This window comes from Chiloscyllium punctatum, chromosome 15, assembly GCF_047496795.1.
Source record: "Chiloscyllium punctatum isolate Juve2018m chromosome 15, sChiPun1.3, whole genome shotgun sequence".
NCBI lineage: Eukaryota > Metazoa > Chordata > Chondrichthyes > Orectolobiformes > Hemiscylliidae > Chiloscyllium > Chiloscyllium punctatum.
Genome location: NC_092753.1, coordinates 30015314 through 30031484, shown reverse-complemented (window position 1 = coordinate 30031484; position 16171 = coordinate 30015314). Strand labels below are relative to the sequence as shown.

Below are 16171 nucleotides of genomic sequence, written 5' to 3'. Positions count from 1 at the left end.
TGCCACCCAAGTAAATAGTGCAGTGAAGAAGGCATATGGTGTACTGGCTTTTATTGGTAGAGGAATTGAGTTCCGGAGTCCTGAGGTCATGCTGCAGTTGTATAAGACTCTGGTGCGGCTACATCTGGAATACTGTGTGCAGTTTTGGTCGCCATACTATAGGCGCAGACTTTCCCCGCCCCAAGGGGTGTGGTCCACTCATGCCCCGCCTCCAGGGGTGTTGTCCAGTCTCGCCCCGCCCCCAGGGGTGTGTGGTCCAGGCCCGCTCCGCCCCCAGGGGTGTGGTCCAGTTCCGCTCCGCCCCCAGGGGCGTGGTCCAGTCCCGCTCCGCCCCCAGGGGTGTGGTCCAGTCCTGGAGGCTCGATCCGGTTCAGCAGCGCCACCTGCAGGAGTCTCTGTTCCCCCGGCGTCAGGCGCCAAGAGCGAGCAGACGGTGGGGATCGGAGAGTAAGTGGTTTTTGTTTTGTATTTTTTTCCCTCCGATTACTGGAAACCCATCAGCTTGAGGCTGGCCGCCACACCCTCCCCGGGATTCCGGGCCCTGTCTCTCTCTCTCCCGCTGCCCCCTGTTCCCGGGGAGTTGGAGACCTCAGGACAGTGACACCGCCACCTGCCGGCTGGAGGGTTTTACTGCTCTACACCCTCCCCCTTCCCCAACAAATGGGGAAAGTATCACAGGCAGAGGCCAATCGGCCCCAGTACTGGCCTGTCAAACAAAAAATGTCATCCCCATGTTCCAAGCTGCTTTCTCCCCCTTGCACATAGTTTTAATCCAAACACTTACACCACATTTCCAAGCAGTCAGTGAATTTCACGAATAAGAGAATAGCCACCTTTTCCTCGGTTGCATTCTGGTTTAATCATACATTGCAGTCATAGTTTGGAAAAAGGTTGATAGCTACATAAGTGGTGGCACAGTGGCTCAGTGGTTAGCACTGCTGCCTCATAGCACCAGGGACCCGGGTTCAATTCCCACCTTGGGAAACTGTCTGTGTGGAGTTTGCACATTCTCTCTGTGTCTGCGTGGGTTTCCTCCGGGTGCTCTGGTTTCCTCCCACAGTCCAAAGATGTGTAGGTTAGGTGAATTGGCGATGCTAGATTGCCTGTAGTGTTAGGTGCATTCGTCAGGGTAAATGTAGGGGAACGGGTCTGGGTGGGTTGCTCTTCGGAGGGTAGGTGTGGACTTGTTGGGCCAAAGGGCCTGTTTCCACACTGTAGGGAATCTAATCTAATCTAAATAAGGTTGGAATGTGTCTGGAGACAAAGTGAGTGACAAATTTGCATTTCATGCAGCATTTTCCTCAACCTCCCTTCACCCCAAGGTACTTTATGGCCAATGGGACTTTATCCAAGAGCAGTCATTTTTTGTTATATGGAACATGTGGCAGCAAATTTGCACACAGTAAACACCGACAGACTGCACTGTGACAATGACCAAATTATCTGTTCATGACATCTTGGTTCCAGCACATACACTGACAGAACACCCCATTCGATGAAGTGTGGGTGAGTGAGGTGACTGTCAAAGGCCAATTTGTTTATTCAGGTTTTGTGATCATGAGGTTAATTGGTTCATTAATAATCAACATAACTTTGGAGACCCCTGTATCTGACTTGAGGAACTTTGGAGGAGGGAGATTAATTTGAGTTGCCTGACTGGAAAACAGTGAATGTCATTGTACTCCACAAAGTCAGTTTGGCTAGTGCAAATACATCTTAAAAATGAAAAATCAATGTGGATTTTATAGTTTTGTACATATTTTCTGCACTTTCTATCTTTCACTTCCCACTTCTTAAATTCTCTATTTTAAGATTGTTGTTTATCAATATAATAGTTCAAAAATTGCCCTGTATAGAACATAGAACATAGAACATAGAACATAGAACAATACAGCACAGAACAGGCCCTTCGGCCCACGATGTTGTGCCGAACTTCTATCCTAGATTAAGCACCCATCCATGTACCTATCCAAATGCCGCTTAAAGGTCGCCAATGAATCTGACTCTACCACTCCCACGGGCAGCGCATTCCATGCCCCCACCACTCTCTGGGTGAAGAACCCACCCCTGACATCTCCCCTATACCTTCCACCCTTCACCTTAAATTTATGTCCCCTTGTAACACTCTGTTGTACCCGGGGAAAAAGTTTCTGACTGTCTACTCTATCTATTCCTCTGATCATCTTATAAACCTCTATCAAGTCACCCCTCATCCTTCGCCGTTCCAACGAGAAAAGGCCGAGAACTCTCAACCTATCCTCGTATGACCTACTCTCCATTCCAGGCAACATCCTGGTAAATCTTCTCTGCACCCTCTCCAAAGCTTCCACATCTTTCCTAAAGTGAGGCGACCAGAACTGCACACAGTACTCCAAATGTGGCCTAACCAGGTATAATTGGGTAAATTGTCGTGAGTGATATACAGAGGTCACACAGGAATCTTCCATGTGAGAACTATTTTATTTTTGAGTACGGTTTGAAGAATGGGCGGTACGGTGGCACAGTGGTTAGCACTGCTGCCTCACAGCGCCAGAGACCCGCGTTCATTTCCCACCTCAGGCGACTGACTGTGTAGAGTTTGCACGTTCTCCCCGTGTCTGCGTGGGTTTGCTCCGGTTTCCTCCCACAGGCCAAAGATGTGCAGGTAAGGTGAATTGGCCATGCTAAATTGCCCATAGTGTTAGGTTAGGGGTATGGGTGGGTCGCGCTTCGGCGGGTCGGTGTGGATTTGTTGGGCCGAAGGGCCTGTTTCCACGCTTTAATGTAATGTAATCTAATCTAATCTAAAGCTGTTGTTAAATACACTGTTTAGAAATCATTTGGAAAACCTTTCTTTGGGAGGAAACATCACTATTGTTTTCATCATGATAATTAATAGATGGTACCAGATAAATCAACTTTTTTTTACATTATATTACTTTTCAAGGCAATAGAAAAGCATTTGCAAAATTGTTCTTCATGATATTGCCTCTTTAAAACTGTAAACTCAGCCACATCATCATATTACAGTGATGTTTTACTACGATGCTGTTTGCTGCAAAATGAAATTCTATTTATATGTACCTCTTGACACCCAATCTAGCTTCAGGATTTTACACTTCATTTGATGATGTTCCAGTTAAAATGGTAATTACAGTGGTTTGCATGGGTGAGTTCCAAGTGTGATGCAATATACACTCTAGTACCAAAGTTGGTTTCAATTGTTAATGTTGATTGTTAAATGTGAATTACTTTTAAAATGTTTTCCCTACTGTCTCCGAGATATGGCTTCAGATATAAGTAGTGCGCTTCCCAGCCTCTGCCAGCTGCAATCTAAAACGCTTTGATTTTTTTTTCATTTTTTTAATGACTAGTCAGAAGTCACACAACACCAGGTTATGGTCCAACAGGTTTATTTGAAATCGCAATCTTTTGGAGTGCTGCTTCTTTATCATTCAATAATGGCTCTGTCAGTGCTATTTTCACCTCTCTTCCTGATTAGAGAATTATGAACTGTGCATCACTTTCTAGCCATCCCACATTTTGACTTGGTCACATCTGACTTTTCCTTTCACTTTCGCAACTTCTTTGACCCCAGTGATAATTATAGTAAGTCTATTGATTCATACAATGACATGGATTATATTGCTACCTATATTCTATCACCAGAAAGGTCTCCATTCTTTTCTCCTAGTTTATCCTTCTTCCTTGTATATGCTCTGACAAGGCCACCTTCTACACAGGGAATTGTTGTATTATATTTTCTTCCTTTTCCACTATGTTTGTATCCTCATATAGATGTTCTTAACTTCCATTTTTGGAGCTTCCTTCAGTGGACCATTTTCAACACAACCCACCTTCACATCTCAAATGGTTGCAGTACTCCAATATCTCTTAAGCATCCCAGCTTTCCAAGCTTACACCATTGTTGGCTGTGATTACATCTGTCTAGTCTCTAAGCTCTGCAATTTACTTCCCAAACCTCCTGGATTGACTCCTCTTCTAAAAATACCTCTTGAGACCTACTGTCTGACCAGGCTTTTCATCCAACTGTCTAATATGTCTTTCTGTGCCTTGATCATAGAATCCGTACAGTGTGGAAGCAGGCCCTTGGGCTCAACAAGTCCATACTGACCCTCCAAAGAGTAACCCACCCAGACCCATTCCCCTACCCTATATTTACCCCTGACTAATTCACCTAACCTACACATCCCACTATGGGCAATTTAGCCTGGCTAATCCACCTAGCCTTTACATCTTTGGACTGTGGAAGGAAACTGGAGCACCTGGAGGAAACCCACTCAAGGAAGAATGTGCAAATTCCACACAGTCACCAAAGGCTGGAATTGAACCTGTGTCCCTGGCACTGTGATGCAGCAGTGCTAACCACTGAGCTGCTGTGCCACCATGTTCTATTTGATTTGGTCCTGCTTTTGTGAAGCACCTTTATTACATAGAACATGGAATAGTACTGCACAGTACAGGCCCTTCAGCCCTCAATGTTGTGCCAACCTTTTCTCCTACTCTAAGATCAAACTAACCTATATAACCTACATTTTATTATCATCCATGTGCCTATCCAAGAGTTGCTTAAATGTCCATAATGTTTCTGACTCTACTTCAATCAGATCTCCGCTCAGGCATCTCTTTTGTGTGAACGGAAATTAAGTGAATGGGCAAAAACAAAGTTAATGCAGTTTTGTTTTGGAAAGTATGAGCTCATGTACTTTGGTTACAACCACAATGCAGACCACTCTTTAAATGGAGAGGTACTCGAAAAATGCAATGCACACTGATCTTAATGTTCCAGTGTATAAAACATACAAGTTAATATACAGATGCAGCACATAATTAAGAAAGCAAATAGAATTTTAAGACCGTAAGACATAGGAGCAGAATTAGGCCATTCATCTCACTGAGTCTGCTCCGCTATTCAATCATGGTGAGTATGTTTCTCCACTCCATTCTCCTGCCTTCTGTCTGTAACCTTTGAATCACAGTTTGGAAGTGGGCCTTTCAGCCCATTGAATCTGCACCGACCTTCCGAAGAGTATCCCACCCAAATCCACCCATACATTCCTGCATCCCTAAACACTGCGGTTAATTTAGCATGGCCAATCCACCTAATGTTCACATCTTTGGACTGTGTGAGGAAACCGAAGTAACTAGAGAAAACCCACCCACGTAGACACGGGGAGAATGTCTGTGTGGAGTTTGCACCAGTCTCCTGAGGGTGGAATCGAACCCAGGTCCCTGGCATAGAGGCACTGTGCTGTTCCTTGATTCCCTTACAGTCACGAATCTATCTCTGTTTAAATACACTCAATAACATGGTCTGACCAGAGCCTCATTATATCTCTGCTCTTGTTTACTAGTCCTCTCGAAATGAATGCTAACATAGCATTTGCCTTCCTAACTGCCTATGAACCTGCATGTTAACCCTAAGTGAATCCTGAATCAGGACTCCCAAGTCCCTTTGCACTTCAGACTTACAAATTCTTCCCCATTTAGAAAATTGTTTATTTCTATACTTTTCCAACCAAAACGTAAACCTCAAACTTTCTTACATTGTATTCCATCTGCCACTTCTTTGTCCATTAGCCTAGCATGTCCAAGTCCTTCTGTCGCCTCCCCATTTCCTCAACACCACCTATCCCTCACCAATCTTTGTGCCATCTGTAAATTTAGTAGTTTCTTCATCGTTAAAGCTTAACATGAATAGTGTGGTACCAACATTAACCCCTGCGGAACTCCACCAGTCATAGAGACATAGAGATGTACAGCATGGTCCAACTGGTCCATGCCGACCAGATATCCCAACCCGATCTAGTCCCACCTGCCAGCACCCGACCCATATCCCTCCAAACCCTTCCTATTCATATACCCATCCAAATGCCTTTTAAATGTTGCAATTGTACCAGCCTCCACCACTTTCTCTGGCAGCTCATTCCATACACGTACCACTCTCTGTGTGAAAGAGTTGCCCCTTAGGTCCCTTTTATATCTTTCCCCTCTCACCCTAAACCTATGCCCTCTAGTTCTGGACTCCCCCACCCCAGGGAAAATACTTTGCCTATTTATCCTATCCATGCCCCTCATAATTTTGTAAACCTCTAAAAGGTCACCCCTCAGCCTCTGACGCTCCGGGGAAAATGGCCCCAGCATGTTCAGTCTCTTCCTATAGCTCAAATCCTACAACCCTGGCAACATCCTTGTAAATCTTTCCTGAACTAGATTAGATTAGATTACTTACAGTGTGGAAACAGGCCCTTCGGCCCAACAAGTCCACACCGACCTGCCGAAGCGCAACCCACCCATTCCCCTACATTTACCCCTTTACCTAACACTACGGGCAATTTAGCATGGCCAATTCACCTGACCTGCACATCTTTGGACTGTGGGAGGAAACCGGAGCACCCGGAGGAAACCCACGCAGACACGGGGAGAATGTGCAAACTCCACACAGTCAGTCGCCTGAGTCGGGAATTGAACCCGGGTCTCTGGCGCTGTGCTAACCACTGTGCCACCGTGCCGCCCACTCTTTCAAGTTTCACAACATCTTTCCGATAGGAAGGAGACCAGAATTGCACGTAATATTCCAACAGTGGCCTAACCAATGTCCTGTACAGCCGCAATATGACCTCCCAACTCCTGTACTCAATACTCTGACCAATAAAGGAAAGCATACCAAACGCCTTCTTCACTATCCTATCGACCTGTGATTCCACTTTCAAGGAGCTATGAACCTGCACTCCAAGGTCTTTTTGTTCAGCAACACTCCCTAGGACTTTACCATTAAGTGTACAAGTCCTGCTAAAATTTGCTTTCCCAAAATGCAGTACCTCGCATTTATCTGAATTAAACTCCATCTGCCACTTCTCAGCCTATTGGCCCATCTGATCAAGATCCTGTTGTAATATGAGGTAACCTTCTTCGCTGTCCATTACACCTCCAATTTTGGTGTCATCTGCAAACTTACTAACTGTACCTCTTATGCTCGCATCCAAATCATTTATGTAAATGACAAAAAGTAGAGGACCCAGCATTGATCCTTGTGGCACTCCACTGGTCACAGGCCTCCAGTCTGAAAAACAACCCTCCACCATCACCCTCTGTCTTCTACCTTTGAGCCAGTTCCATATCCAAATGGCTAGTTCTGTCTTTATTCCATGAGATATAACCTTGCTAATCAGTCTCCCATGGGAACCTTGTCAAAGCCTTACTGAAGTCCATATAGATCACATCTACTGCTCTGCTCTCATCAGTCCTCTTTGTTACTTCTTCAAAAAACTCAATCAAGTTTGTGAGACATGATTTCCCATGCACAAAGCCATGTTGACTATCCCTAATCAGTCCTTGCCTTTCCAAATACATCCTGTCCCTCAGAATTCCCTCCAACAACTTGCCCACCACTGAGGTCAAGCTCACCTGTCTATAGTTCCCTGGCTTGTCTTTACCACCCTTTCTTAAACAGTGGCACCACATTAGCAACCTCCAGTCTTCCGGCACCTCACCTGTGACTATTGATGATACAAATATCTCAGCAAGAGGCCCAGCAATCACTTCCCTAGCTTCCCACAAAATTCTAGGGTACTAGATCAGGTCCTAGGGATTTATCCACCTTTATGCAAAATACTCGTTTAGTATTTCCCCCATTTTCTGGGGCTCCACACAAAGGCCGCCTTGCTGATCTTTGAGGGGCCCTATTCTCTCCCTAGTTACCCCTTTGTCCTTAATGTATTTGTAAAACCCCTTTGGATTCTCGTTAATTCTATTTACCAAAGCTATTTCATGTCCCCTTTTTGCCCTCCTGATTTCCCTGTTAAGTATATTCCTACTGCCTTTATACTCTTCTGAGGATTCACTCGATCTATCCTGTTTATACCTGACATAAGCTTCCTTCTTTTTCTTAACCAAACCCTCAATTTCTTTAGTCATCCAGCATTCCCTATACCTACCGGCCTTTCCTTTCATCCTGACAGGAATATTTTTTCTCTGGATTCTCATCGTGTCATTTCTGAAGGCATCCCATTTTCCAGCCGTCCCTTTACCTGCGAACATCTGCCCCCAATCACCTTTTGAAAGTTCTTGCCTAATACCGTCAAAATTAGCCTTTCTCCAATTCAGAACTTCAACTTTTAGATCTGGTCTATCTTTTTCCACCACTATTTTAAATCTAATAGAATTATGGTCGCTGGCCCCAAAGTGCTCCCCCACTGACACCTCAGTCACCTGCCCTGCCTTATTTCCCAATAGTAGGTCAAGTTTTGCACCTTCTCTAGTCGGTACATCCACATACTGAATCAGATAATTGTGTTGTACACATTTAACAAATTCCTCTCTATCTAAACCCTAAACACTATAGCAGTTCCAGTCTATGTTTGGAAAGTTAAAATCCCCTACCATAACTACCCTATTATTCTTACAGATAGCTGAGATCTCCTCCCAAGTTTGTTTCTCAATTTCCTTCTGACTATTAGGGGGTCTATAATACAATCCCAATAAGGTGATCATCCCTTTCTTATTTCTCCAAATAACCTCCCTGGATGTATTTCTGGGAATATCCTCTCTCAGCACAGCTGTAATGCTATCCCTTATCAAAAACGCCACTCCCCCTCCTGTCTTGCCTCCCTTTTGCTCCTTCCTGTAGCATTTGTATCCTGGAACATTAAGCTGCCAATCCTGTCCATCCCTGAGCCATGTTTCTGTAATTGCTATGATATCTCAGTCCCATGTTCCTAACCATGCCCTGAGTTCATCTGCCTTCCCTGTTAGGCCCCTTGCATTGAAATAAATGCAATTTAATTTATTAGTGCTACCTTGTCCCTGCCTGCCCTGACTGTTTGACTCTCTTCTGTTCTCAGCTCTACCCGTCTCAGATCGATCTCTTTCCTCACTATCTCCCTGGGTCCCACTCCCCACCTTACTAGTTTAAATCCTCCCAAACAGCTTGAAAAATACACTTTTTTCCTCCTCTCTGTCTTCTGCCAGTCAGCCAATCCTTTATCCATGCCAGTAGCTTGCCCTGAAGCCCACAGAATCTTATCTGATTTAGCAGTCTGTTGTGCAGCACCTTGTTAAAGGCCTTCTGGAAATACAAAAAGATCACACTCACTGTCTCATTACCTCCTCAAGCAATTCCAACACGTCTGCCAGATATGACTTCCCCTTATGATGCCACCTGACTCTGCTGTATTTTACAATTAATCAATACTATTTTTGATTATAAGTGCAGTTATAAATCTAGACTTCCTGGGATCACAGTTTCCATTGGGATCACTGTAGTTTGGGGGTTTGAAATACAGTAGCGCCTCGACATACGAACGACCCCGTTCGCAAACAATTGGGTTTACGAACAGGATTGTATGTAAAATTTTGCTTCAACGTATGTGCGAAATTCAAGGTACAAGCGAAGGTACGAATGCAAAAAGCCCGTGTGCGACCATGTGGTTTCGTTTGCTACACGCTTGTTGAACGCAAAAGCTCTCGGGCCCCGCGTGATCTCATTCAGTTCGTCTTTGGCGTGTGCGCTGTGAACAGCGTTCGTTGCTACGTCCAAGCATTCTTACGTTACCTGAACAATGGGAAAAATTGATTCAGTTAGTGAACTTTTCAGTTCGCGAACTGGGATTCGGAACGGATTAAGTTCGTAAGTCGAGGCGCTACTGTAGTTTGTTTGAGGGTCCTTCTACAAAACCCAGATCAAACCCAGATCAGAGATTGGTGTGCAGGGTTGTTTGTGGCAGATTCCTTTAAATGTAAGTTTTAGTTTGAAATGGGAGAGAAGGGGTTAATGCCACTCTTAAAGTAAGATCCTGATTGTGCAAAAGCCTGGCAGTCTAGCTTCCCCAAGGCAATAAGAACTCTATTGTTCAAAATATCAGCTGCTCTGTGTTTCACTTCAGGGGTCACTGTTGCCTTAGTAACACGCATGCAAAATAACATTGCAATGTGTGTTTGTCCAGGCTTCCAGAGTACCGGAAAGCTGTGAGACAGCTTACCCCCCACCCCAACACTGGAGCTCAAGTGATTAATTTTAGTTGCAGTTGAGCTAAAATCAAGGTTAAGCTCCTAAAAAAAACTACTCTTTGCTACAGGGACACAGAATTTCCCAGAGGTTACCGTGGCGACATCTCTTATTCCTTTGCTGTGACTGTACAAGGTCCGTTACACTTCGCTGCCTCAGCCAGGTCTTCACTTGTTGGCCTGGAAAGCAGGAAGGGAGTCACAGCCAAAGTCAGTCTCAGCTGAAGTCTGCATCTGTACTTTGCAGCAACAAAGAGAGGATTATACACTGATACACCTTTCCCTAGAATATGGCATTAAGGACATTTACAGCAACCTGTTTAGGATTAGCTAAAACAGCAAGGATGAAGTTGATTCTGGAGCAATCTATTTTGTCATTGCTGTAGAAACCTAGGCCATTGGAGGGAGCTCCAAATGCTTGATGTATTTTAATATGAATAACATTTGTAAAGCATATTGGCCTAAGGAGTGAGACAGTCCTAAAACACTGCAAGAACATTGTTAAAAACTTAAGGACAAATCAAACTTGCAGTTTTTCAAATCTATAAATAACACTAATTGTAAACAAATTATTCTGAACACAAGGGTGGTTAAGTTCTTTCTTACACATCTCCACGCTGCTTGATTCTGGGACACCGTCCCTCAAATGGTTGCAGAAATCAAAGACTTCTTGCTGACAGCAAGAAGAAATAAGGCAAAATCTGTAAAACTCAGGAATAAGGACAATGTAAAATTCAAATTGTAGAGCAGCCAGAACGTATATGCCATAGAATCCCTACAGTGTGGAAACAGACCATTTGGCCCAACAAGTCCACATCAACCCTCCGAAGAGCATCCCATCCAGACTCACCGCCTTACCCGATCCCTGCATTCCCCATGGCTAATCCACCTAATTTACACATCCCTAGACACTATTGGCAATTCCACATGGCCAATCCACCTGAACGGCACATCTTTGGACTGTGGGAGGAAACCCGAGCACATGGAGGAAACCCACACAGACACGGGGAGAATGTGCAAACTCCACACAGACAGTCGCCTGAGGGTGGAATTGAACCCAGGTGCCTGGTGCTGTGAGGCAGCAGTGCTAACCACTGAGCCACCATGCTGCTCATATACACCATTCAACATATACAAAGAAATGGCTGAAAAATTCAAGCAGTCCCTGCCTCCAGGCAGAGAAAGAGCTGAAGTAAGCAGCTGAATTCTCTAGATGTTGCTCAGATTTTATTGAGTTTAAAAAAAACACAAGTATTAGGGAGAAAAAAAATCACAAAACTAGCAGTAGCATTTACATAGTACCTTTTCCTTTAGAAAATGTCTAAAGACACTTCACAGAGACAGAATCAGGCAAAAGCTATTAGTGGGGGTAACCAAAGCTTGGCCACAGAACTGAATGATAAGGACGTTCCTAAAGCAATGGCAGGAGAAGCAACAGAGTTTAGATTAAAGGTTCCAGAGCACAAGGGTTTGAGGTCTGAAGGCAAGGTTGCCACTTTTGGGATGTAGGAATAGACAACGATAGAAGATCAGGGTTAGGGGTGTTTGGAAAGTTGGGGAAGAGGACTTTTTTTATTTATTCACTGGTGTGATATGGGTGCTTTTGGCTAGCCAGTATTTATTGCTCATCCTAAGTTGCCCCTGAGAAGGTGGGGGTGAGCTGCCTTCTTGAACTGCTGCAGTCCACCTGCTGTGGGTTGGCCCACAATGCCCTTATGAAGGAATTCTAGGATTCTCACCCAGCGACACTGAAGGAACAGCAATATATTTCCAAGTCAGGATGGTGCATGGGATTAGAGTGGAACTTGAAGGTGGTGTTGTTCCCATGTATCTGCTGCCCTTGTCCTTTTGAATGGAAGTGATTGTGTTTGGAAGAATTGAGGGGAGGGTATGGGAGATGTTGATAGAGGTGTGGTAGAGCTGAAGAAAGCTGCAGAGCAATAGCGGGGTGAGACCATGAAGGGATTGAAACATGGAGTCACAGAGATGTACAGCATGGAAACAGACCCTTCAGTCCAACCCGTCCATGCCGACCAGATATCCCAACCCAATCTAGTCCCACCTGCCAGCACTCGACCCATATCCCTCCAAACCCTTCCTATTCATGTACCCGTCCAAATGCCTCTCAAATGTTGCAATTGTACCAGCCTCCACCACATCCTCTGGCAGTTCATTCCATACACATACCACCCTCTGCGTGAAAAAGATGCCCCTTAGGTCTCTTTTGTATCTTTCCCCTCTCACCCTAAACCTATGCCCTCTAATTCTGGACTCCCCGACCCCAGAGAAAATATTTTGTCCACTTATCCTATCCATGCCCCTCATAATTTTGTAAACCTCTATAAGGTCACTCCTCAGCCTCCAACGCTCCAGGGAAAACAGCCCCAGCCTGTACAGCCTCTCCCTGTAGCTCAGATCCTCCAACCCTGGCAACATCCTTGTAAATCTTTTCTGAACCCTTTCAAGTTTCACAACATCTTTCCAATAGGAAGGAGACCAGAATTGCATGCAATATTCCAACAGTGGCCTAACCAATATCCTCTACAGCCGCAACATGACCTCCCAACTCCTATACTCAATACTCTGACCAATAAAGGAAAGCATACCAAACACCTTCTTCACTATCCTATCTACCTGCGACTCCACTTCCAAAGAGCTATGAACCTCCACTCTAAGGTCTCTTTCTTCAGCAACACTCCCTAGGACCTTACCATTAAGTGTATAAGTCCTGCTAAGATTTGCTTTCCCAAAATGCAGCACCTCGTATTTATCTGAATTAAACTCCATCTGTTACTTCTCAGCCCATTGGCCCATCCTGTTGTAATCTGAGGTAACCCTCTTCGCTGTCCACTACACCTCCAATTTTGGTGTCATCTGCAAACTTACTAACTGTACCTCTTATGCTCGCATCCAAATCATTCATGTAAATGACAAAACGTAGAGGGCCCAGCATCAATCTTTGTGGCACTCCACTGGTCACAGGCCTCCAGTCTGAAAAACAACCCTCCACCACCACCCTCTGTCTTCTACCTTTGAGCCAGTTCTGTATCCAAATGGCTAGTTCTCCCTGTATTCCGTGAGATCTAACCTTGCTAATCAGTCTCCCATGGGGAACCTTGTCGAATGCCTTACTGAAGTCCATATAGATCACATCTACTGCTCTGCCCTCATCAATCTTCTTTGTTACTTCTTCAAAAAACTCAATCTGGGTTTCTGGATTCTGGGTAATCCAAGATGGAGGATGGCAAAAATTTCTGGCTGTAAGATCTGCTCCTTTTTTTGAGGTATTTTAGGTGTTGGAGGTGATTTCCTCGAATTCCAGGAGCAGCAATTACTGTTTTATATGCTGTTGCATTGTTTTGGAACTTTGGAAAAAAAAGTCAAAACAACAGCAGTTTAAAAGGGAGAAGAGCAGACAAAGGAAGCGCATGGTGAGGACAGTGCAGGAGAGAGAACGAAAGAGAGAACCTGCACAGTTGCTACCTTTGCTGTTTGAATTCGTGTATCGTGAATTGTGTAACATGATGCTGAGAGTTTTAAGTTGGAGGCAATGGAGCAGCAGCACATGAGCAGTCAGAGTTCAGTTTGAAGTCAAACAGAACATTGATATTGTACACAGTCCGGTTCAACCTGAGAGAGTGACCAGAGAAAGGAGGAGGTTGTACCAAGCTTGTGTTTTGGTCTCCAGTGCAGATTTGCACTGCCTCACCATTACTGGCTGTGACTTCCTCGAGCTAAACCACAGCTCTGTAAAACCTCTTAGCTCTACCATCCTTTCAGATGTTTCTTAAAAACCCTCATATTTGACCAAAGCCGTTACTCACCTGCCCTAACATTTCCCTATGTGGTTTGTCATCAAATCTGGTTTGATTAGTGCTGCAAAGAAGCATTCTCAGGCATTTTATTATGTTAAATGTGCTGTATCAATGTATATTATTATAGCAATGGTGGGAGATGGTAGATTTGTTACAGAGTAGGACTGTATAAAATTGCAGCTTGTTGCTTTATGGATGATGGACAAAGGGTCTGGTAACACAGAGAATCCAAAAGAAGAGCAGAAAAATAGAGCTGAATGTGATCAGCATATGTATATTTATATGGAAGGTGACCCCATATTTTCCCATGATGTCGTCAAGATGCAATGGGTAGATGAGGAAAGAGCAAAGTGTATAGCCCTGGGGAATGGAGGAGTTGATATAATAAATTTGCATCTCTTTCAAGTCACCATATATTCATTTTAATAATGATCATGAGGTGCCCACCCTAACACAGTGTCACTAAATTGCTTTCTTATTTCCCAAAAGCTCCCTTTAGTTTTTCAGCTAACAAATATAAATATAATGGATATATATTAAAATATAAGCATACATCCACTTAGAGACAATTGGAGCAGGAGAGGCATTAATTTTAATTGGTGAACTTACATAATGTATTCTCCATGACAATGGTGAGATTTGCATGAATAATAATGTCTACTTATTTGATATTTGGCAGGCATGACAATGAACAATCTGAAAGATGTAATCCACAGAGCTCAGCAAATTGATAAGCTTATTTCAGGAAACAGTATCCAGGAGATAAAATTACTTTTGCATGGTTTTGAGGGTATTCCAGTCACCTCTGAAATTCTGCAAAATACTGACCTCATCAGAGCTGTATACAGAGTTTTAAAGACTTGTTCTGATGCAGATAGCAGGAAGAAGGCCCGGACCCTGTTGTCTGCATGGAAGAAGCTTTACAGGAGCAGTGGCTTCCAGGAAAAGTGTCCAGAAGACAGACATTGTGCTTCCAGCAAAGAAAAGAGTGAGAAGACAGATAAAATTAATGAGGGGACATTAAAGTCTGAGCTGGGTGCAACTGATTCTGTGAGTGGAAAGCCTGAACAGCAATCTGAAGACAACCAGGTAATGACGGGAACTGAACTCAGCCAAAGTCACCCCACAACAGAGATGCTTCCAGAAACACACAATGAAAAACAATTTTCATCAGGCCCAGATTCAGTAGTAATTAGCTGTAGTGCAGCTCCAATCAAGCAGCCTACATTTATTATCCAGGCTGTGCGGGCTAAGTGCATAGAGCTTCTATTCCAAGCACTAGTTGGTTCAGAAACAGCTGACGCAAGAGTGGTTGAAATGTGGCAGAGTATTGCCAACAAAGTGGAGCAATTTATATATACATTACACATGAACAATGATAAAAGGTACAAAGCTTGCATTCGAAGCAGGATTGCAAATTTAAAGAACCCCCAAAATCCCCATTTAAGACAAAAGATATTATCAGGGGAAGTAACTCCTCAAATGTTTGCAGAGATGTCTGTGATGGACATGGCAAGCGATGAGCTGAAACAGCTAAGAGCATCATACACAAGCTCTGGAGTTCAGGAGCATCAGCTACCTCATGGGCTGGAAGGAACAAAGACCAACAAGATTAGATGCAAACGGTGTGAGAAATTTAACTGTACGGTGACAGCAATTGCCAGAGGCACACTTTTTCTTCCAGGTTGGGTGTGCAACAGAAATTCCGATGAACAGATGATGACTTTTGTCATTTGCAACGAATGCGGAGAAAAATGGTATAACAGTGGCTGGATTTCTGTTTAGATATGGCATAAGATCTGAGGGGGATTTGACTTATTTATTTTCTATCTAACAGCCAGTGACTATCTGTGTCTGTCAACAGCTATGCACCAGATACTGAATAAAATAGCAAAATCCGTTATCTATTTACCAATAAAACTCTTAAAAAGTGCCTAGGAACCGTTGCCTGAATCTATTTTTCTCCTGTGAGAGTTAGTTGTCTTTCATACTCCTGAATTTTATTATCTTTTCACGAGCAATGCATAGTCCTAAAATCCAATATTTAATGTAGATATTCAACTTAGTTAGCTGGCAAACGATTAAAGTGTGATATGTTGTTTGGTCAGAGTTCAGATCAGGGACTGAGAGTTGCTATGACTCCTGTCATAATAATGAGGAGCACAGTGAAAGATCATTGGGTGAAATTGAAGGGAATATACATTACTGAAAGTGGGACTCGGAAAATGAGGTGCAACACTTAATATGTGGTATGAAAGTGTGATAGGCAATAAGAGGTACAAGAATGAAATGGGAATGGTAAACACCAGATAGACTGAAATTCATTAACTCTCCCTAGAGTAACCAACAAC

General features: G+C 43.8%; 1 protein-coding gene across 2 annotated transcripts; it reads left to right on the top strand.

Annotated features, from left to right (window-relative positions):
- Nucleotides 1–313: 313 nt before the first annotated feature.
- On the top strand, nt 314–15749 carry LOC140485898 (transcription elongation factor A N-terminal and central domain-containing protein). 2 transcript variants are annotated; one of them, XM_072584345.1, is made up of 3 exons: nt 320–447; nt 3083–3148; nt 14500–15749. In XM_072584345.1, exons 2-3 carry the CDS (start codon nt 3124–3126, stop codon nt 15603–15605), a joined length of 1131 nt encoding a protein of 376 aa, XP_072440446.1. In that variant the 5' UTR covers nt 320–447; nt 3083–3123; the 3' UTR covers nt 15606–15749. The 2 variants fall into 2 exon arrangements, with proteins under 2 accessions (XP_072440447.1, XP_072440446.1); XM_072584346.1 differs by lacking the exon at nt 3083–3148 and having other exon boundaries at nt 314–447.
- Nucleotides 15750–16171: the final 422 nt, after the last annotated feature.